Source organism: Protomyctophum parallelum, assembly GCF_964188405.1.
Source record: "Protomyctophum parallelum genome assembly, chromosome: 8".
NCBI classification, from domain to species: domain Eukaryota; kingdom Metazoa; phylum Chordata; class Actinopteri; order Myctophiformes; family Myctophidae; genus Protomyctophum; species Protomyctophum parallelum.
In genome coordinates, this window is record NC_139703.1 from 1,439,462 (window position 1) to 1,462,395 (window position 22,934).

At 45.6% G+C, this 22,934-nt stretch overlaps 1 protein-coding gene across 2 annotated transcripts in view; it reads right to left on the reverse strand.

The window, feature by feature from the left end:
- Nucleotides 1-22,934, reverse strand: part of magi1b (membrane associated guanylate kinase, WW and PDZ domain containing 1b) — a 246,312-nt gene that overhangs the window by 32,533 nt on the left and 190,845 nt on the right. For both annotated transcript variants that reach the window (XM_083771923.1, XM_083771922.1), the window contains exon 17: nt 14,551-14,824. In XM_083771923.1, coding sequence (XP_083628049.1) covers nt 14,551-14,824 — 274 coding nt within the window. The remainder of the gene's footprint in view (nt 1-14,550; nt 14,825-22,934) is intronic.

A 22,934-nucleotide genomic window follows, 5' to 3' on the forward strand; every position in this document is an offset into this window, starting at 1 on the left:
TAGGAATATCTATCACTGACGAGCAATGGTCTACATCTCAAAAGTTTGTGCACTCTTCTTCTGTATGTGCCAGGCACGGTCTTATATAGCCCTGTAAACATGACCCTCGTATTCATACGAGGGTCATGACGTAACTTCACCCTGGTCTTTGCAGACGCTACATTTACAAATAATTAAAATATATAAACATTCGCATTTCAAATATAAAGTACTCACAAAGTTTCCCACGGGTGTTAGTTAGTAGCAGCGCTAGCGATTAGAATTTCTGCATCCCGCGTTGTTTAATAAAAAGCATTTTTATCCGAGGTGTTATTTTGCCATTGGCTTTCAACTACGCGCCCCTATCGGTCGGGAGGAGGGTGGCACTCGGTGTGTTCGATATAGGTACGCTGACCGCCCTGCCAATACAGACTAATAGGCGAGTGCGCTCTCGGTGTGCAACTGTGGATTTCCCAAACGAACCCCGTTTGAAAAAAGTAGCCGGAGAGCTCGGACAAAAATGCTTTTTATTAAAGAACGCGGGACGCAGCAATTCTAATCGCTCGCGCTGCTACTAACTAACACCCGTGGGAAACTTTGTGAGTACTTTATATTTGAAATCTGAATGTTTAAATATACGGAAATCTTGTAAATGCAGCGGCTGCAAAAAACAGGGCAAAGTTACTGCATGACTGTCATGATAATTATCATGGCAGTCATGTTCCAGGGCTAGGTCTTATACAGTTTAAAATATTACACAGGTTACATTTGTCAAAGGACAAACTCAACAGAATGTATCCAAATGTGAATCCAGCCTGCGACAGATGTGGCCAGTCGCCGGCCACTCTAGCTCATATGTTCTGGCATTGCAGTAAACTAACATCATATTGGCAAAGTATATTATTTAAATCACTGTCAGACATTGTTGGCAGGCCTATTGACCCGGATCCACTGACAGCAGTTATGGGAGTCAGGGGGACCGGGGTCAAACTGTCTACTTTCCAATATAACATGGTGAAATATGTGACTCTACTGGCTCGCAGACTGATACTGTTGAATTGGAAACAAGCACAGGTTCCGACTCACACTTCACTTATGAGAGATGTTATGCACTACTTACAATTGGAAAAGATTACGTTTGAATTGAGAGGGAGTGAAGATAGATTCTACCAGACATGGCAACCCTTCATTGAATATTTCAATAGGTGCACGCTAACCCCTCCTACACAATAGATGTGTTTTTTCTTTATTTAATTTTTTCTCATTTAAAAAAAGAATGTCTGTAATTCACTTTCATTTGATTTAACAGAACTACTCATTATCATTGTCGATAATATTCTGATGTTGTCATACAAAAAATGCCTAATAAAAACAGTATTAAAAAAAAAAGAAAAAAAAAAGAATGTCTGTAATTCACTTAATTTACAACATGTTGGGAAAGTTTGAGAGCAAGAGTCTCTGTCCTGTTGTCTGTTTTGTTTGTCTGTTCACACTTGTCATTGTTTAACTGTTTTTAGTTTTTTCATGTTTATCACATTTATATGTCTTTTTTATTATGTATTGTATGTGGAACATTTACATTGCCTGTTATTTCTTTCATTTTATTTAACAGAACTACTCATTATCATTGTCGATAATATTCTGATGTTGTCATACAAAAAATGCCTAATAAAAACAGTATAAAAAAAAATAAAACAAGATCTACCAAAGCAAAACGTGATCTACTGGTAGATCACGATCTATCTTTTGGGCACGGCTGCTCTACAGTAACGAATCTCTACGGAAAATGCATTTTCAGGCTCAGGAAGTTTTATCCAATCAGGTTAAAGAGGGGACAGGATATGGATTAAACAAATACAATTGGAAGGGGATAGCGCAAAGAAATGAGCGGACAAAATTGGAACGAAATGATTTAGATGGACCCTCAACACAGGTCTGTCCTCTGTAACTCCTTGAATTATACTGTATGAAAATACATGCCTATCGTCTCTGTCGGGTGGAAACCTCATACATTATGTACAAAACCGTTACTCTTCAGCGATCCATTAAAATGTATAAGATCTATACACGCTCGTTGAGCTTGCGGATCTGCCACTTTTGATGCTTTTGTGGGAGGCTGTGGTTTGATCAAGTAGGGCGTTAATTTACCAAAGATACATACACATAAATGAAAACAAACGGAGATAAGAGGTTTCTATGCCCGACAGTGACAGTATCCTGTCCTTTGTGTGGACCAAGGCCATTGGTCCGTCATTGTGTGAATCCTCCTTCCCTCTCTATTCACCAAGACGTGCACATCGTTGTGTTTCTGCCACCGTGCTCAAACAAGACTCTGCCGTCTAAAAAGGACTTAATGACCGATCCATCCATCCATCAGTTAACCCATTCTGACCTGAGATCAGATTCATACGAGGTTTCCGCCCGACACACACTGGTCTGATGAACCCATTCTGACCTGAGATTAGATTGTAGAAATGTCAGTCGCTCTTCGATTCTTTCAAAAATAGCAGACCTACAAGCTCGTATCGCGCCACTCGGTGGCGCGATATGAGCTTGTAGATCTGCTATTTTTCAATAGCTAAAGCATAACATGATGCTGACACCAAAATGGGTGCCCGTTCAGAATGGGTTAAAAAGAAAGATCTATTTTCACGCCACAAGATGCCATCAAAGGCAAATCTATTCCAGGTACAGAGCTTTTTGGATGAAAACCGTGCAGTCTGCCACTGTACTATATAGAGACCGTCTCCAAAAGCGAATTCCCAGCGGTCTATGCTGGGCCAGTCACATTGGTCTTGGTTTAATTACAACTGATCTGTCATATCAAATTCCCTTGAGACTTCCGTTCCTTTCTCTTCTCGCTTCTTCAGATGCTTGTGACGGACACGGGACGGGTCCCGTCGACGTGTGACACAGAGCTCTCAGTTCCATTTTCCACGCCACTTCTTTCTCTCTATGCACTTCCAACCAGTCCGTTTATTTAAACGACTTTGAGCTTGTCTTGCTGTAAAGTCGCTTGTAAATATCGGTAGCTATGGGTTGCCTTTTTGTTTTGCTTGTTTACAAGTAGGCCTATACTATAGTTTCTTATTTGGGGCTTTTTTCCTAATATGTTGTTTAAACATAAATAAAATCACGGTTTTCACTTTTTCAAAGCTGTACGTGAGCTTGTTAGACGGGCTATTTTCAAATAGCCAATGTGCAGTATATATAAAGGGTTGGAGTACTTGTTTTAATATACACTTTCTCTCTCTTCCAACACTTCCCCACTCGTCAGTGCTCATAAAATTCTTTTACTTAAGTCTATAAAGCTCTCAATGGTCTCGCACCTTCCTACCTACATGACTGCCTGCCTAAATATGTCCCAAACCGCCCCCTAAGGTCTTCCACCGCCGGCTTGCTCGCTTTGCCCAAAAGAATGGCAACTAAAAAATACGGGGAAGCAGCTTTTTGCTTCTACGGGCTGTCGGCATGGAACAAGCTCCCACTGTACCTTCGTCAGGCAGCCTCTGTAGACATTTTCAAAGCTCAGCTCAAGACCCACTTCTACAACATTGCCTTTAATTGATCTTTTATTTTTTATTTTTCATGTCCTCACTGTAACTGCTTGTTTTTTAATGTTGTTGCCTTGCTTTTCTTTTATTCTCCATTGTTCTGTAAAGCACTTTGAGCTGCATTTCATGTCATGAAAGGTGCTATACAAATAAAGTTTTATTATTATTATTATTATAATAACAGCACGTCGGAACGGCATATTGTTGCGCCGTTCACATCGTCATCGAGATCGTGGATTTCACAATATTACGCCAGACTTCCCGGTCCTTCATTGCCATCCCCGGTTCCTGCTTACTGATGCCTTTTGTCCCTTACGATGACGATCAGGGAACGACAGTTTTCTACCTCTGGTCTGCTTTGAGGCAGGAACTCCAGAGAAGAAGGGAAGATATAACCTCGTTGACATAGGAAACCTCCTAGCGTACCCATTTTTTTTATAATAAAACAAACAGAAACATTTGAAAATAGCCGAGATACAGGCTCCGTGTTGTGCAGTTGTACATCGGCTATTCTCACCGCTGCTTTTGTGTGACACTCTTGTGTGATGTACTGTAGTAGGGCGTTCATTTACCAAGAAACATAAAAACATACAAGGCTTCTTGCCTGACAGCAAGGCTATATATTATTAAGGCAAGTGCTGCTCCAGCAGCCAAGGGGAGCTGTGAGCGTGTGTGTGTGTGTGTGTGTGTGTGTGTGTGTGTGTGTGTGCATCTGTGTGTGTGTGTGTGCGTGTTTGTGTGTGTGTGAGAGAGTGAGCTGTCAGAAAGGCAATGTGTTTGCCAAGAGGCAGTTTGCATTGCAGAGTGTGATGGCTTATGGTTTGTGTTGCACTGGAGCTGGTCAAGACGGTGGGGGGGAGGGGGGAAGACAGAGAGAGAGAGAGACAGAGACAGAGAGACAGAGAGAGAGAGACGAGCGGGGAGGGACTGTTATCTGTGTGAGCGTGTGTGTGTGTGCGCTGTGTGTGTGTGTGTGTGCGCGCTGTGTGTGCATGTGTGACTGTGTGTGTGTGCATGTGTGTATTGCTGTGCCTAGCGTTGTGGTCGGGCAGAAACCCCTTATGTCCATATTTGAACTTTTTGTGTTCTTTTCCGTAAATTAACACCCCATTTGATCATACATACGGCATCACCGAAAAGCATAAACAATTGCAGATCTACGAGCTCGAAACGTGGCGTGAAACGATGCGTTTCGAGCTTGCAGATCTGCTACTTTGCCCCCTTCTGATTTTGAATCCTGAGAAGTAACAGTTTTGGACATATGGGGTTTCCACCCGACAGATTTGATATGCAGAGTAAAGCAGAAGACTTGGCATGCATGTGCTCGCATAATTGCGAACGCAGTGAGCCACTTACTATGAGACCCTGCTGCTCATGTCTGTGTGTCTGTCCCGCTGTGACACCACCCGCCCGCCACCAGAGGGCGCAGCTGTAGCACACACACACACAGGGCGCAGCTGTAGCACACACACAACCACACACACACGAGCTACGTTCGCTTCCCGCGTTTGCGCGTCTTACTTGTCAGTATTCAGATCTATTTTTATTTACTCAAAGTAAAAGTAGCATATATCGCCATATGAACAAAATACTCTGTTACTGTATTCAAATATTTGGATCAAAATATACTAAAAGTATTTTCGAAAATAGCCCATCTACAACCTCACGAGTCACGACACGTGTTGTAGATCTACTAATTTCGAATGGTACAAAGTACAAAAAAATAGCTAATATTATGTTTTTGTATATAAATAATCTAAGTAATCTAAGTAACTAAGCTTACAAATAATTCTATAATTGTAGTAATTTTTTTAATGAGTAAAAAGTACAATATTTGCCTCTGAGAGGCAATGGAGTACAAAGTGTAAAGTGTCGAAAAATGCAAATATTCAGTACTTAAAAGTAAAAAAATACCTCAACATTTTTGCTTTAAGTACAGTACTTGAGTAAACTTACTTAGCTACTTCCCACCACTGTGCATAATGCGTGCAGCGGTGGTGCATGCATTTGCCATGCATATTTACCATGCATATTTCTCTGCCTAACCTATGCATAGAGTAATATCGCCTCAGTCGGGTGGAAACCTCATACTTTTCAAGGATTCAAATTCAAAATGAGTCAAAAGTAGCAGATCTACTGGCTCAAAACGTGTGTTTTGAGCCAGTGTTTTGAGCTTGTGCATCTGCTACTTTTGATCTGTGTGACTCTGTAGAGTGTGATCAAGTAGGGCATTCATTTATTAAATTAGAATATGGAGAGGTTTTGTGCCAGACAACAGAGATCTAGCTATTTGCTTCCAGGCCAAGTGATGCCAAGACCACTAAAGCCACAGATGGAGCCGGGTGGGAGAGAACACCCAACCCATCTACTGTACTCCCCCAGAACACACTTCAAATAACCCATTCTGACCTGAGATCAGATTCATACGAGGTTTTCCACTGGACACACACTGGTCTGATTAACCCATTCTGACCTGAGATCAGACTCTAAAAATGTCAGTCGTTCTTCGATTTTTCAAAAATAGCAGACCTACAAGCTCGTAGCGCGCCACTCGGTGGCGCGCTATGAGCTTGTAGATCTGCTATTTTTCAACAGCTAAAGCATAACATGACGCTGACACCAAAATGGGTGCCCGTTCGGAATGGGATAAGTCTTGTCGTCGGGCAGAATCCTTGTATCTCCAGCTTTACATTCATTGTAGCAAAGATAGATGATCATGTTTTTTGGTGGCTAACGGCCAAGCTACACCAGGCTTTTCTCAAGAACTAAATAATAAACTACCTTCGATCATTTGGAACACAGATTTTTCTATTTTTCCCTTCCATTTCCTGAAAGCTGAACCGATTTGGACATACTAGGTTTTGCCAACACATTTCTCCTGACAGCGACGAAATCCCCACGGTGTGGGGAGCTATCTCTCTCCGTCATCCATCATCACAATGGAACTGCAGAGAAACTATCGGAGGGCAGAGTCAAAGGCTAACCGTAGCAATCTGTGCCTGCGCTCAGCAGATTAACAGTCACAAGTGATCTCCCCCCTTTTCTTGGAAGGCAACTAGGTGTGAAGCGATCAATATCGTGCCGAGGAGGCTAAATCTGTCGTGGCCCGGGGGTTGACGGCGAAGAACCAGCAAATAGAGGGACCAGTGGGTAAATTCTGCCCGGCTCTCCCAGGGAGAGGATAATATGGGCAACCCGTGTGTGTCTTTGAAGAATGGACAGTCGGCAGAAATGGAAGCGAAATCGAACGTGTTTTGAGTGGATTTTTTATTTTATTTTTTGAGGGTCGCTAGCTCCTCCTATGTCCAGTTTTGAGGGTCTGTGTAAACACAAAGATTGAAGACAAAAGTGTGTAAACATAAATATGTTCCTGATGTTCAATGCAAAAAAAAAAACACAATCAAATCTTTGATCGCAATTACTTGTCTGACAAAAAAGCCATCTGGGACAAGGAATAGAGGATAGAGAAACAGATAGAATGGGTGTTTATGGGCACGACAATCAAGACGACGCGATCCTGTGTCATTGACAACAACAGCTAGCAACCAGATGCTAACGTTGAGTATAGCATTATGACTTGATAAATCAAAAAAAGCACTATAAAAGCCCAACTGCAGTAGAGCTACAGCATTGGCGTTAAGCGTAACGTTTATTAATTGCCTTTAATTGAGGTAGATCTATGGCAATGGCGGCCTAACTGTTAAATGTAATGGTGACATACAGCCATACAGACAGAGAGAGAGAGAGAGAGAGATGGAGAGCGGTATTAAAATGGTGTGATTATACGACAGTTTGTGAAGCGCTCAGCCAAAAACACTGGCTCATCCAGGACAGTAATGATGCCCAGACTGTAATAATGTGAGTGTCCATGATCAGTACATTTACTCACTGTACATTTTATTTAACTTTAACCCTCTAAGACCCAGCGTTAGCTTTTTAGCAACAATTTTATTTTATTTAATTACTAAATTATTATTATTATTTTCTGTTCTTTTTTCACCTAAACGTCATCAGTGATGTTCATTGCAATGCCATTTCAATGCCATTGGTCATGATATTTGCATATAAATACCCCCCCACAGAGGCTGAAATTCACACAAATTAAAAATGTCTGGACTCTGTGCGATTTTGAACATTTTTTAACCTAAGACTTTTGACCTTTACCCTAATAAAAGTAGGTAAAATAATTGTAATATATGTTTTTTTTGTGATCATTAGAATGTCTAGAACATGTTTTATTCATTATTGTGAAAGATATCCCCAAAATGTAAATTATTAATTTATTATATTATTATATAATTATTATACATTTTTCATCAAACTTTATTTTTTTTTACTTTTAACATATTTTTTAGTCTTAGTCCTAGTAGTACAAAGTAGTAGTAAGGTTGAAATCAATTTTTTGCAAGTAGAAATTAATGCGGGTGTTAGAGGGTTAAACAAGCATTTCCAATTTTCCAACTTTTCATTTCACTACAATTATTTGAACTAATTATTTATTTTTTATTATGAAACCCCTTCAGACCGATACTTTGGGCAATTTGAAAACGGCAGATCTTCAAGCTCACAATGCCTCTGCATACTTTTAACTCTAACTCTAGTAAACTTTGAATACCTGACTTGTACTATAGTGACATGACTATTTCTACAATACTTTTACTTCAGTGAAACGAGCGAGTACTTATTCCATCACTGTCTATGATGATGACGACGAGGACCCTTCGGGGGTCTATTCTAGCCCATTTTGGGGCGGGAAGCGCTTTTGGTGTCAGCATTATGTTATGCTTTAGCTATTGAAAAATAGCAGATCTACAAGCTCATATCGCGCCACCGAGTGGCGCGCTACGAGCTTGTAGGTCTGCTATTTTTGAAAAATCGAAGGACTGACTGACTTAAAAACATAGCTTTTTCAGAAAACTGTCAGGATGTAGAAGACATTTTTTAGAATATATGATCTCAGGCCTAAATGGTCTATAGTCTGCCATGCAGGTTTGTGCTGAGGAATGTTGACGCCTTCACCTCTGCCCCGTACGGCTCGAGTCGCCCTCCTCCCGTCTGTCATTTTTAACCCATTCTGACCGGGCACCCATTTTGGTGTCGGCATCATGTTATGCTTTAGCTATTGAAAAATAGCAGATCTACAAGCTCATATCGCGCCACCGAGTGGCGCGATACGAGCTTGTAGGTCTGCTATTTTTTGAAAAATCGAAGAGCGACTGACATTTCTAGAATCTGATCTCAGGTCAGAATGGGTTATAATCAGACCAGTGTGTGTCCAGCGGAAACCTCGTATGAATCTGATCTCAGGTCAGAATGGGTTTCCCTCGCCACTTTTCATCGTTCCTTCCTTCTTTCTTTCACATGCCATCGCTCTCCATTTCCTGCCCCACCCCCACCACCACCCACGCTTCTTTCTCTTAACGACGTCTTCGACTGTCGGGGTGGAAACCATCATAATATGTCAAAAAAAACGTTACTTTTCAGGATTCAAATAAAAAACATTTATAAACGAGCTTTGCGGATCTGCCACTTTTGATTGCTTTTGTGTGACGCTGTTATATGATCAAGTAAAAAACCCTGACATTTCATTTACATTATATATTTTTTCCCCATTAAAATCTCTCGCCAATGTTAGTGTTTTGCCAATTGGGGTCCACGGAATAAGGAAATCACTGCTCTTATCTACATATCTTTGCCAAAAATACCCGATCTACAAGCCAGGTCACATTGCGACGCTCTGTGAGTGCTTAGATCTGCTAGTTTTGGGGCCGAACGCTCCCCCCCTAGAAGAGGGACATTAGGGTGTTATGAGGTCGAACACTCCCCCCTAGAAGAGGGACATTAGGGTGTTATGAGGTCGAACGCTCCCCCCTAGAAGAGGGACATTAGGGTGTTATGAGGTCGAACACTCCCCCCTAGAAGAGGGACATTAGGGCGTTATGAGGTCAAACACTCCCCCCTAGAAGAGGGACATTAGGGTGTTATGAGGTCGAACGCTCCCCCCTAGAAGAGGGACATTAGGGCGTTATGAGGTCGAACACTCCCCCCTAGAAGAGGGACATTAGGGTGTTATGAGGTCGAACACTCCCCCCTAGAAGAGGGACATTAGGGCGTTATGAGGTCGAACGCTCCCCCCTAGAAGAGGGACATTAGGGCGTTATGAGGTCGAACGCTCCCCCCTAGAAGAGGGACATTAGGGTGTTATGAGGTCGAACACTCCCCCCTAGAAGAGGGACATTAGGGTGTTATGAGGTCGAACACTCCCCCCTAGAAGAGGGACATTAGGGCGTTATGAGGTCGAACGCTCCCCCCTAGAAGAGGGACATTAGGGCGTTATGAGGTCGAACACTCCCCCCTAGAAGAGGGACATTAGGGTGTTATGAGGTCGAACGCTCCCCCCTAGAAGAGGGACATTTAGGGTGTTATGAGGTTACGTCACCAACACCTCTTTTCTCTTTAGCGGGGTTCAACAGAACTGGGTCAGTCCAGCTAGAGAAAAAGCTAAATCCCAGGTGAGGTGTCATCGCACTGAGATGCCAAAGTGCTGAGTAAAGGTAAATCCAGGTAATTGGGGTCACATCACACACACATCCCCTGCTCTGGTTCCCTCCTCCCCCTTCCCTCACTATGCCACTGCAATGTAGAGCCTTACCCAAATATCAGCCATTACCACTGGCTTCTGTGTTTAGGTCCGACGGCATTAGACCGACAACCTATACCTCTATCCCTAACCTAACCATAACCAACCTATACCTCTATCCCTAACCTAACATAACCAACCTATACCTTTATCCCTAACCTAACCATAACCAACCTATACCTCTATCCCTAACCTAACCATAACCAACCTATACCTCTATCCCTAACCTAACCATAACCAACCTACCTCTATCCCTAACCTAACCATAACCAACCTACCTCTATCCCTAACCTAACCATAACCAACCTATACCTCTATCCCTAACCTAACCATAACCAACCTATACCTCTATCCCTAACCTAACCATAACCAACCTACCTCTATCCCTAACCTAACCATAACCAACCTACCTCTATCCCTAACCTAACCATAACCAACCTACCTCTATCCCTAACCTAACCATAGCCAACCTATACCTCTATCCCTAACCTAACCATAACCAACCTATACCTCTATCCCTAACCTAACCATAACCAACCTATACCTCTATCCCTAACCTAACCATAACCAACCTATACCTCTATCCCTAACCTAACCATAACCAACCTATACCTCTATCCCTAACCTAACCATAACCAACCTACCTCTATCCTGTTATCTGTTATCAGCAATTCAAATATATCATATGTATAAAAAATATGCAGCTGATAATGTGTCCCAATACTAATACTGTAGGTGAAAATGTTCAAACACAGCCAAAAACAGCATCTACAAAGCTCACAGCGCCAGCATGTCGCCATTAGATCGGGGCTCTAGCGCAATGCCTTGCTTTGCGATCGAGAAAGGCCGTCATAGGCACCTGTCACCTGTCTCCCCAGAGAAGACAGACTATTATGCACTCACTGCACACAACATGAAGTGGAAACTGAGCTACACTTCCTAACCATCCGTCCACTGTACCAAGACATCAGAGACACATACTGTACTTCCCACCGATTACAACCACACACGGAGATTTTGAAAACATGACCAATGACAAAAAAACTCCCATATCTGCTGGGCGAAGTACAACAGCAGCAGCAAGATTCGTGAGCTGCTGTGATAGGAGAAGGATATCAAACGGAACACACAACCACCCTAAAGCCTAATCATTGTGTATATTCCTGCACTATACCTGCATCGAGTGACCTTGGTACATAGAAATTGATCTATTGAAGATTCTAACTTTCAAATGTACATAATTTTTTGTTTTGATTGTATTGCTGTATTGTGCTTTCTGCTTTGGCAATGCCAATGAAGCCCTTTGAATTGAATTGCTTGCTTCTTCCACTCACAATGTAAACGTATGTTTTCTCATGCCAATGAAGCCCTTTGAATTGAATTGCTTGCTTCTTCCACTCACAATGTAAAGCAACACGGTGGGCAGTCCTCTCAGGCCCTGCCGCTCCTTCCCTCGCTTACGTTCTCTTTTTTTAAATAATGGAGAGCGGCGGCGGCGCCCCCGAGAGAACCACCGTGGCGTTTGGAAGGACGACGTTATCTCTATCTCAGGCTTTGTTTCACTTTGACTGTGGACCTGAAGGGTTAGTGAAGTTAACAGTAACGCCGTGTGATTCTTCCCTCTCTGGCACATCCACCATCCACCACCGCACTGCATCACGACACAACACAACAACGCAGTGGATTCAAAGTTGATTCATTTCGCGGATGCATTTAAGCTACAAGAGAGCTTAACCCTCCAAGACCCAGCATTGCTTTTTAGCAACAATTTTATTTAATTTAATTACTAAATGATATTTTTTTTTCTGTTCTTTTTTCACCTAAACGTCATCAGTGATGTTCATTTCGATGCCATTTCAATGCCATTGGTCATGATATTTGCATATAAATACCCCCCACAGAGGCTGAAATTCACACAAATTAAAAATGTCTGGACTCTGTGCGATTTTGAACATTTTTTAACCTAATACTTTTGACCTTTACCCTAATAAAAGTAGGTAAAATAATTGTAATATATGTTTTTTTGTGATCATTAGAATGTCTAGAACATGTTTTATTCATTATTGTGAAAGATATCCCCCAAATGTAAATTATTAATTTATATAATTATTATATAATTATTATACATTTTTCATCAAACTTTATTTTTTTATTTTTTTTAACATATTTTTTTATCTTAGTCCTAGTAGTACAAAGTAGTAGTAAGGTTGAAATCTATTTTTTGCAAGTAGAAATTAATGCGGGTGTTAGAGGGTTTTAAGGAATGTGCAGATACCCTGTATACACTTATACTGTACAGTATGTTGCTTCGTTTACTGTTGAGTGAGAAAACAAGGTTCAATGTTGCACATTAATTAAGCTAATCACCTGGAACCGACCATTGATCTACACTACAGTATGGAGGGCGACAAATCCCCCTTTCATTGTTCGGATAGGAGCTCCAGTGATGTTGCTCCATTGTTCTCTCCTCTCAGACTAAAGTGGGTTAGTGGCACCATGTGGTGGAGCACGTCGTTCAGAGGTGCAGCTATGGTAGGCTTGCACAAAGAGAACAGCCCTGGATCTCTCTCACCCCTATAGCCTAGACTAGCGCTCACAAAGAGACAGAGACAGCCCTGGATCTCACCCCTAGCCTAGAGCTTGCTGAAAGCTACAGTTTCAGTCTGTACGTTTCATTTACATTTTCAGGTCAAGTGCTTCTCCCAGGAGGAGGAGGAGTAACGGCGATGATTCTGCTCTGTTTATTGACATCATCCACCAGTACAGTATGTATGGGCCCTATTTTCGCCAAGCTATATACCCCTTATTATCCCGAACCACCTTCTTTGCTTATTTTCTATTTTGAAAACATTTAAAAAAGAATGACGAAGACGTTTAGGGATAAGCGGTATGGCAGTGGCGAAAATATATGGCTCATTGTGTCCTACCTCCCCAACACCAGGGTCAACATGTGTCCTACCTCCCCAACACCAGGGTCAACATGTTCTCTGTGGAACAGTAGGGTGACCACTGCCACACCATTGCAGATTGTGCTAGTTCAGAGAACCCATTCTGACCTGAGATCAGATTCATACGAGGTTTCCACATGGACACACACTGGTCTGATTGACCCATTCTGACCTGAGATCAGATTCTAAAAAATGTCAGTCGTCAGTCGACCTACAAGCTCGTAGCGCGCCACTCGGTGGCGCGATACGAGCTTGTAGATCTGCTATTTTTCAGTAGCTAAAGCATGACATGATGCCAACACCAAAATGGGTGCCCGGTCAGAATGGGTTAACATACTCCTGCCGTAAACACTGGTTGAAATTTGATTACCTCAAACAAAATGGAGTATAGCACTAGGAATTAACGCCTCTGTCAGATGGATACCTCATATGTCCAAAATTGTTACGTTTCCAGATAAAAAAAATGCAAAAGTAGTAGACCTATTAGCTCAAAATGTGTCGCTTTGCGCGGTGTTTCGAGCTTGCAGATAGGGTGTTAATTTACGAAGAAAAAAAAGGTAAAATATGGAGATAAGAGGTTTCTGCCCAACGGCAACAATCAGTGAACATTAACAGCACGCCAACACTTGGCATGCATCTGGTTTAGCATCATCACTCACGGGGTGTGGTTATGGCTCTGAGCTAGGTTTCGTTGAGCTTCTGGTATAAAGCATCATCACTCACCCACAGAACCCACTCACCCACAGAACCCATCTGGTTTAGCAGCATCACTCACCCACAGAACCCACTCGCCCACAGAACCCGTCTGGTTTAGCAGCATCACTCACCCACAGAACCCACTCACCCACAGAACCCATCTGGTTTAGCAGCATCACTCACCCACAGAACCCACTCACCCACAGAACCCATCTGGTTTAGCAGCATCACTCACCCACAGAACCCACTCACCCACAGAACCCGTCTGGTTTAGCAGCATCACTCACCCACAGAACCCACTCACCCACAGAACCCATCTGGTTTAGCAGCATCACTCACCCACAGAACCCACTCACCCACAGAACCCATCTGGTTTAGCAGCATCACTCACCCACAGAACCCACTCGCCCACAGAACCCATCTGGTATAAAGCATCATCACTCACCCACAGAACCCACTCACCCACAGAACCCATCTGGTTTAGCAGCATCACTCACCCACAGAACCCACAGAACCCACCTGGTTCAGCATTTGGCGCTGCACTGCGGCGACAGGGACATAAGGGCTATACGCTTGCATGCGGGGGCCCTTTGTCTAAGACAAATTTCTTCCTCGGGGAAGACAAATAATAAAGAACCATCACTCACCCCCACAGAACCAGAACCCATGCAGACAAGACAAGACAGAACCGGCTTCCAAAAACCGTCCGCCACCAAAAAATATTATTACTTACGCCTACTTTCATACATGCTTCTGGACTGGGCCCAGATCTTGAAGGGGTCGGGTTTCCTCTGGATGGTCCCGTCGGCGGCGGCGGGACCGCCGGGGTGGTCCTGCACAGGGAGACCCGGCAGGGGGCACGAGGGCACGGGAGGCGGGCCACCGGCGCCGCTCTCGCTGAGCGGGGCGGCCAGGGACGGGTGATGCAGGGGGGAGTCGGTGTGGGCGCTCCGGTGGCTGGAGGACACGCTGTGCTGGGAGCTGTTCTGACTGTCCTTCCTCGACAGCTGCTGGGGGGGGGGGAATGGGAGGGGGGAGAGATCGGAAATCAGTCGACAAAGTTAAAGATGCAGAATTCTGTCAACCTGTGAGGCAAGGGAGGGAGGGGAGAGGGGGGGGGCGCATGGTGGATGTGGACCAGACAACTGAGACAGGAAGAAAGTGTATAATGTAAAAAAATTATTAGGAAATGGAAACGTCTGAGTGGAGGTTGTACAGATGTACAGGTTCTCAGAGTGGGGTCTCCGAGGGCCCCCAGGGTCTCCGAGGGCCCCCAGGCCCAGGGGCCAAGGGGTCTCCGAGGGCCCCCCAAGGTACATGGTTCTCAGAGAGGGGTCCGAGGGCCCCCTGGGGTACATGCGTTTCAACTCCATGACGTCAAACAACAAGCATGGCTGCCGCCACTGTGGTAACCTCGATCTGGCTATTACATACGCCCCATATATGATAAATAGTTTCTTCACAGAAATGACAGAAAACATCAGCATTATCAAAACATTTACGATTATTATTATTGAACCCATTCTGAACGGGAACCCATTTTTGGTGTCAGCATCATGTTATGCTTTATAGCTATTGAAAAATAGCAGATCTACAAGCTCATATCGCGCCACCGAGTGGCGCGATACGAGCTTGTAGGTCTGCTATTTTTTGAAAAATCGAAGAACGACGGACATTTTTTAGAATCTGATCTCAGGTCAGAATGGGTTAATCAGACCAGTGTGTGTCCAGTGGAAAACCTCGAATGAATCTGATCTCAGGTCAGAATGGGTTAACACAAATCTTCTCTTCTGGTGGCAAAACATGTTCAGATGTGGGGGTGCCTGAATCCTACAAATTTGGCGGCTGCAGTAACATTATTTTATCGCCGCGAGTTGGTTCTTGATATCCATATGAGTCAAACCGCTGGGATCATTTGTTTATTTTTGGAACCCAGTTCTTATTTGACTAGATCTATGGGAAAGTCTATGGGAATTCAGAATGGGAGGAAAAAAATGAAAACTGGGTTGGATGTGAAATGACGTCAGACTTCAGCGCTCTATTTAGTAGTATAGCAGGTGGGCAAAAAGGAGGGGGGGGGGGCTAGCATAAACCCCTGGGTAAGGTTGCCAGTTCGAACCCGGGCTCCCCCAGAGTTACTGTCGAAGTGTCCTTGAGCAAGACACTGAACCCCTAATTGCTCCCGATGTGCTAGTTGGTGCCTTGCATGGTTTCCGCTGCCATCGGTGTATGAATGTGTGTGTGAATGGGTGAATGTAAAGCGCCTTGGATAAAGGCGCTATATAAATGCACCATTTTACCATTTAGCCACTAAGTATATGGAGTTTAAGTGGTTAAAAGGAGAAACGGATTCTCAAAGGGCATCTAATCTCCAAAGCCATGATGAAAAGCAGACGGATCTGTTAATATTGTCTCTGTCGGGGAGGAAACCTCATACTGTATGTTCAGAACTGTTTCCTTTCAGGACTCAAATTTCAAAAGCATCAAAAGGTAGCAGAACTATAAGCTCTAACCCATTCTGACCTGAGATCAGATTCTAACGAGGTTTCCGCTGGACACACACTGGTCTGATGAACCCATTCTGACCTGAGATCAGATTCAAAAAATGTCAGTCGTTCTTAGATTTTTCAAAAAATAGCAGACCTACAAGCTCGTATCGCGCCACTCGGTGGCGCGATATGAGCTTGTAGATCTGCTATTTTTCAATAGCTAAAGCACGACATGATGCCGACACCAAAATGGGTGCCCGGTCAGAATGGGCTAAGCGCTGCGGCAAGGCGACACGTTTCATGTAATGCTGCGGCTTTTAGAATGATCAAGTAGGGTATTAATTATTTCTCTGCTATCTACGATTATAATCGTAACCCCCTAGGGTACGGCAGGTGCCAAGCTACGTACATGTTCATGCTCCGGTTGCTATGGAGAGCCTCCAAAAGCAAAGATTTTCAAAGCCCCGTTATCTCTTTAAAGCTTCGAGCGCTGTCCGCGGTGAGCCGCCGTCGCGCATCTCGGTGATCGTAAATGATTTGCGACTTTGTCTCGCATCGCTACCGGACATGTAACCCTTTTCTGATGAGAGCTAAGGGGTTTATGAGCTGATGCTACGATCACCGATCACAACACACCTCTCTGATAACCCCCGGAAATGAAACGGGGAGGGTCGTTACAATGGAGATTCAATGGCTGGCACAGGTTAGCCGTGGACGACACAGGTTGGCTGTGCCATACGGAGATAAAATAGGGAGATAAGAGGTGCCCCCCCGACAGTGACGTTATGCAATTGAAGGAGTCACTTGGTTGGGGCTTTTTAGAGCAAATACATGGGGACAGTGGCGTGCACAGACATTAGAGGGGCAGTGCTCAAATGAAAAAAAGGGCCACCTTGTGCAGCACATTTTGGTGCTTTAGCTATTGAAAAATAGCAGATCTACAAGCTCATAGCGCGCCACCGAGTGGCGTGCTACGAGCTTGTAGGTCTGCTATTTATTTATTTTTATCGAAGAACCACTGACATAGAAACATAGCTTTAGATCGTGGGGCCTAAATAATATAGTAGAAGCGTTTTTTATCAAGATTTGATCAATGTCACCGCATGGTCCACACACTACAAATTAAGAAAAAAAAAAAAACTTTTTTTATTTATTTTTTAAATAGCACATTGCCAAAAAGGGCAGGGGGTGCTCTATAGCACCCCCTAGTGTCTATCTGTGCACGCCACTGCATGGGAGAAGGGGGGGGGGGGGAGGGGGGGCGTTGACCTCAATGCTTTCCCGTGATTAAGTCATTCAGCCGTGGGAGTGGGGGAAAAAAAGAGGAATAAAAGAAATACAGCTCAACTGACAGAATACATTGCCTATTCCTTTGTTTAGCAGAGAGCAGAATGTATTAATATGAAACTGTACTCGCCTGCCGCATACCGACGAGAGACGCTCACACGGCACAAGACACACTCTCAGGGCTTGAGAATATTGTACTTGTGAAGTCAGAAAAAAAAAAAAAAAAAAAAAAAAAAAAAAAGCCCTCAAAAATGTCCTCCGGCAACTAAAATAACATGGGTATAACTTAAGCAGCTTCCCCAGGATTTGAATGGAGAGGACTGGGAAGAAGAAGAAGAAGAAGGCCTTGGTTCTGAGAGACTACAGGGGGTTTAACCCATTTTAGATCTGACATCCAAATAAAAAAAATGTCTTCTGAAAGAATATATATATATTCAAAGATTTGTGCCACATTTTCACGATTTTTCAAAAAATAGCAGACCTACAAGCTCGTAGCGCGCCACTCGGTGGCGCGCTATGAGCTTGTAGATCTGCTATTTTTCAATAGCTAAAGTATAACATAATGCTTAGTTAAAACACCAAAAGGGGTTCCCCGCCAGAATGCGTTACAGTGTCTCTGCCGTCCCAAGAAGTGCGAGCTGCGACTTCGACGACATCAAGAGTTGTTCTGAACATCTGACGTCATCATGCTCTCCCCCCATCTCTCCCTCCTCCGGCGCTAACAACTCCCTAGCGTGGCGTGGAAGGAACACACGACGACGTACAGAAGGAAAGGCTGAAGTGAGACAGAACGTGACAGACGTTGACAGCGACGGGGGGCTTTCTCCTCCAGTCCACCCACACATCCCTGCGAAATAAATTCCACCGCCCCGGGGACGCAACGGAAGGACATCCATGTGGGATGTGGGTTGAGAGGGGAGGTCGCCGCCGCTCGCCTGGACTCCAATATCGTAGCTGACGCCGTCAGATCAGAACCTCTTATCTTCATATTTCACGTTCTACAGCATCGCACACAATTAAGCATCAAAAGCAGCAGATCCGCAAGCTCGAAACACGGCGCGAAGCGACGTGTTTCGAGCTCGTCGATCTGCCACATTTGATGCTTTTGAATTTGAATCCTGAAAAAAGTACCAGTTTTGGACATACGTGACTAAATTTGACTGAGGGACTGCCATTGGAGTTTTTTGAATTTTCGTTTTTCATGTCATATGAAAGCAGGGAATCATAGCTTCAAATTGACATATTGGTTGTTCAGTTTGACCCACCAGTTTTGGAGATATGGCTTATAGAGTAATGTCTGGCAGAAAACAGCGAGTTGACAAAACAGGCTTGAAAAGGGGTCTAACATTACATTACACCTAGCTACATGTTTAAGCACTTATTTCAGACATGCTCTAGTATGTGAAGAGTCTGCCTGTGCTATTAACTCATTAAAACTATGTATATGTATAATATATGTTTCTCCTCTGGTGAAAAGCTGGAGTTTGCGCGATGGCAGGCTCTCAGTCAATCTGGCCACATATGAGGTTTCCACCCGACATGGACGACATCAAGCACTTACTACGAACGGCCTTCAACGTCTGCCGCCGTGTCTTCAATGCGTTCACACGTTTGCCCTGAACAGACTCTCTCCCACACCTCAGCAATTCATGTATATATTCATCATCCTTGTTAGACATAAAAGGGCCTCGGTACGTTAGCAAATATTAGTCGGAGGAGGCATGGATCCCTGTTAATATGCATGCCATGTCAAGAAGAGATGTAAGCTTATTCTATTAGGAGCTAGCTGGCAGAAAGGGGAGAGGTAAAACACTTATGCAGGAGCCAACAACAACAACCGCTCCGTCACTTTGACCGCAAAACAACTCTTCATTTGGAGATAATCTCATGATTTCAACTTCACAATGAGTCGCTTTTTTTTCCTTTTTTTAGCTTGTAGATCGCAATTTTCACAATGTTTGCCTCTTTCTGATTTGACAACTTGACCAATTTGGTGTTAAAACGGACTTAAAAGTCATTCAATTGTGTTGCACATTAAGCTAATCATCTGAGGACCCCCCCCCAAAATAATTTGGGTACCCCCCTGGGGGTCCCCGACCTCCAGTTTGGGAACCACTGTCCTACAGAGTAGGCGAGACCACCTCCAACAACCACTGCACTAGCTAGAGTTAACATACTCTTACCAAAGGAGATTTGCTTAAAATACCGTTTGATTCATTACAAATAAGCTACGGATTCAGCTTTATATACTCTGTGCCACTACAGATTGGTTCAAATAATAACCTTTCTTTAATTCGTTCAAAACAAGCCCCCGGATCGTAGCTTCAAATGTCCTTGATGGCTATATTGGATTTGACCTTCTGTGGTCATTGGGTTCGGGGAGGGAGGGGTGTGGGGAGGGGTGGACGACTGACTGGGCTCCTAATGCATTGGATTCTCCTGCTCCAATAACTTATTAAGGAGATAGGAGCTCGAAGGGAGGGAGGGATGGAGCGGGGGGGAGGGAGGGGTGGAGGAGGGGTATGGTGGGTGAGTTGTGGGATGAAAACAAATCCTCACCAGTGCTGCCAGCTTTGCTTATTATAGGCTATACTTTGGGCTTGTTTTCTGTAAAATGTGGTTATATTGGTGGTAAATATTGATAGCTGCGGACGCCTCAAAAAGTATAATTTGTCCAAGGGAATATTCCACTTTTTTCTCCCCCTCCATATTTTTTGTTTGAAAATAGCAGATCTAGGGGCACGGTGGCACAGTTGGTAGTGCTGTCGCCTCACAGCTAGAAGGTCCTGGGTTCGATTCCCGCTCGGGACGCTGTGGGTGCTGGCGGCGTGTTTCCTCCTCCGCGTCATCAGTGCCCATACCTGAAGGCGGGGTTGGCGAAAGGGCCTTTCTGTGTGGAGTTTGCATGTTCTCCCCGTGTCCCCTAGGGTAGGTACCCTCACAAAAACATGCAGTAATCCTGGTCTCTAAACTGCCTCCCCCTGGCCAGCCGGGGCGCCTGATGGAGGGGAAAGGAACTGGTTGGAATAAAGTGTTCCTTCCACGCGCTACGTCCAACCAGGGAAACTCCTTCCTGTCAGGTGTAAAGGAGCAACTTGGACACTCAAGCATGAAGGAAGCATGAGTTAAGTCCGTTGCTCTCCCCAGGTTGGCGGAGGGTGTGTAGAGCCCAGGATCACATTAGATGATTGACACAGGGGTGAAAAATGGGTTACAAAATCGTGGGATAAAAAAAATATATAAAAAAAAGAAATAGCAGATCTACAAGCTCACTTGTAGATCATCCATTTTCAAATATGCGACGGCTCACCATGGACAGCGCTCGAAGCTTTAGACATTCAGGGCTTTGATAATCCTGCATTTAATGGAGATAAATGGAGCCTGGATGTAAAAATACGTTGGTACCTGCATGCCGTACACTAGCCTAGGGGGTCCGAATATGTTTCGTAGATGGCAGAAAAATAATTAATAGTTTTGGGCTTGGTTGCTTATTTCATCCCACAAAATGACTGGCAACACGGATCCTCATTGCTCCTCTCCCTCATGCAGCCGTGACATGGATGGATGCTCAGCCCCTGCCCTAGCTGCTCTGCTCTGCTCTGCTCTGCTCTGCCCTGCTCTGCTCTGCTCTGCTCTGCCCTAGCTGCCCTGCCCTGCCCTGCCCTGCTCTGCTCTGCCCTAGCTGCTCTGCTCTGCTCTGCTCTGCTCTGCTCTGCCCTGCCCTGCTCTGCTCTGCCCTGCTCTGCTCTGCTCTGGCCCTGCCCTGCCCTGCTCTGCTCTGCTCTGCTCTGCCCTTCTCTGCTCTGCTCTGCCCTGCCCTGCTCTGCTCTGCTCTGCCCTGCTCTGCTCTGCTCTGCTCTGCCCTTCTCTGCTCTGCTCTGCTCTGCTCTGCCCTGCTCTGCCCTGCCCTTCTCTGCTCTGCTCTGCCCTGCCCTGCTCTGCTCTGCTCTGCCCTGCTCTGCTCTGCTCTGCCCTGCTCTGCCCTGCTCTGCCCTGCTCTGCCCTGCTCTGCCCTTCTCTGCTCTGCCCTGCCCTGCTCTGCCCTTCTCTGCTCTGCTCTGCCCTGCTCTGCTCTGCTCTGCCCTGCTCTGCCCTTCTCTGCTCTGCTCTGCCCTGCTCTGCTCTGCCCTGCTCTGCCCTTCTCTGCTCTGCTCTGCTCTGCTCTGCTCTGCCCTGCTCTGCTCTGCCCTAGCTGCTCTGCCCTGCCCTGCCCTGCTCTGCCCTAGCTGCTCTGCCCTTGCTGCTCTGCCCTGCCCTGCCCTGCTCTGCCCTGCTCTGCTCTGCCCTGCTCTGCCCTAGCTGCTCTGCCCTGCTCTGCCCTAGCTGCTCTGCCCTGCTCTGCCCTAGCTGCTCTGCCCTGCTCTGCTCTGCCCTAGCTGCTCTGCTCTGCTATGCCCTGCTCTGCCCTGCTCTGCCCTGCTATGCCCTGCTATGCCCTGCTCTGCTATGCCCTGCTCTGCCCTGCTCTGCCCTGCTATGCCCTGCTCTGCCCTGCTCTGCCCTGCTCTGCCCTGCTATGCCCTGCTCTGCCCTGCTCTGCCCTGCTATGCCCTGCTCTGCCCTGCTATGCCCTGCTCTGCCCTGCTATGCCCTGCTCTGCTATGCCCTGCTCTGCCCTGCTCTGCCCTGCTCTGCCCTGCTATGCCCTGCTCTGCCCTGCTATGCCCTGCTCTGCCCTGCTATGCCCTGCTCTGCCCTGCTATGCCCTGCTCTGCCCTGCTATGCCCTGCTATGCCCTGCTCTGCTCTGCCCTGCTATGCCCTGCTATGCCCTGCTCTGCTATGCCCTGCTCTGCTATGCCCTGCTCTGCTATGCCCTGCTCTGCCCTGCTCTGCCCTGCTATGCCCTGCTCTGCTATGCCCTGCTATGCCCTGCTATGCCCTGCTCTGCCCTGCTATGCCCTGCTATGCCCTGCTCTGCTATTCCCTGCTCTGCCCTGCTCTGCCCTGCTATGCCCTGCTCTGCTATTCCCTGCTCTGCCCTGCTCTGCCCTGCTATGCCCTGCTATGCCCTGCTCTGCTATGCCCTGCTATGCCCTGCTATGCCCTGCTCTGCCCTGCTATGCCCTGCTCTGCCCTGCTATGCCCTGCTCTGCCCTGCTCTGCCCTGCTATGCCCTGCTCTGCCCTGCTCTGCCCTAGCTGCTCTGCTCTGCTATGCCCTGCTATGCCCTGCTATGCCCTGCTATGCCCTGCTATGCCCTGCTATGCCCTGCTCTGCCCTGCTATGCCCTGCTCTGCTCTGCTCTGCTCTGCTATGCCCTGCTCTGCTCTGCTCTGCTATGCCCTGCCCTGCTATGCCCTGCTATGCCCTGCTCTGCTATGCCCTGCCCTGCTATGCCC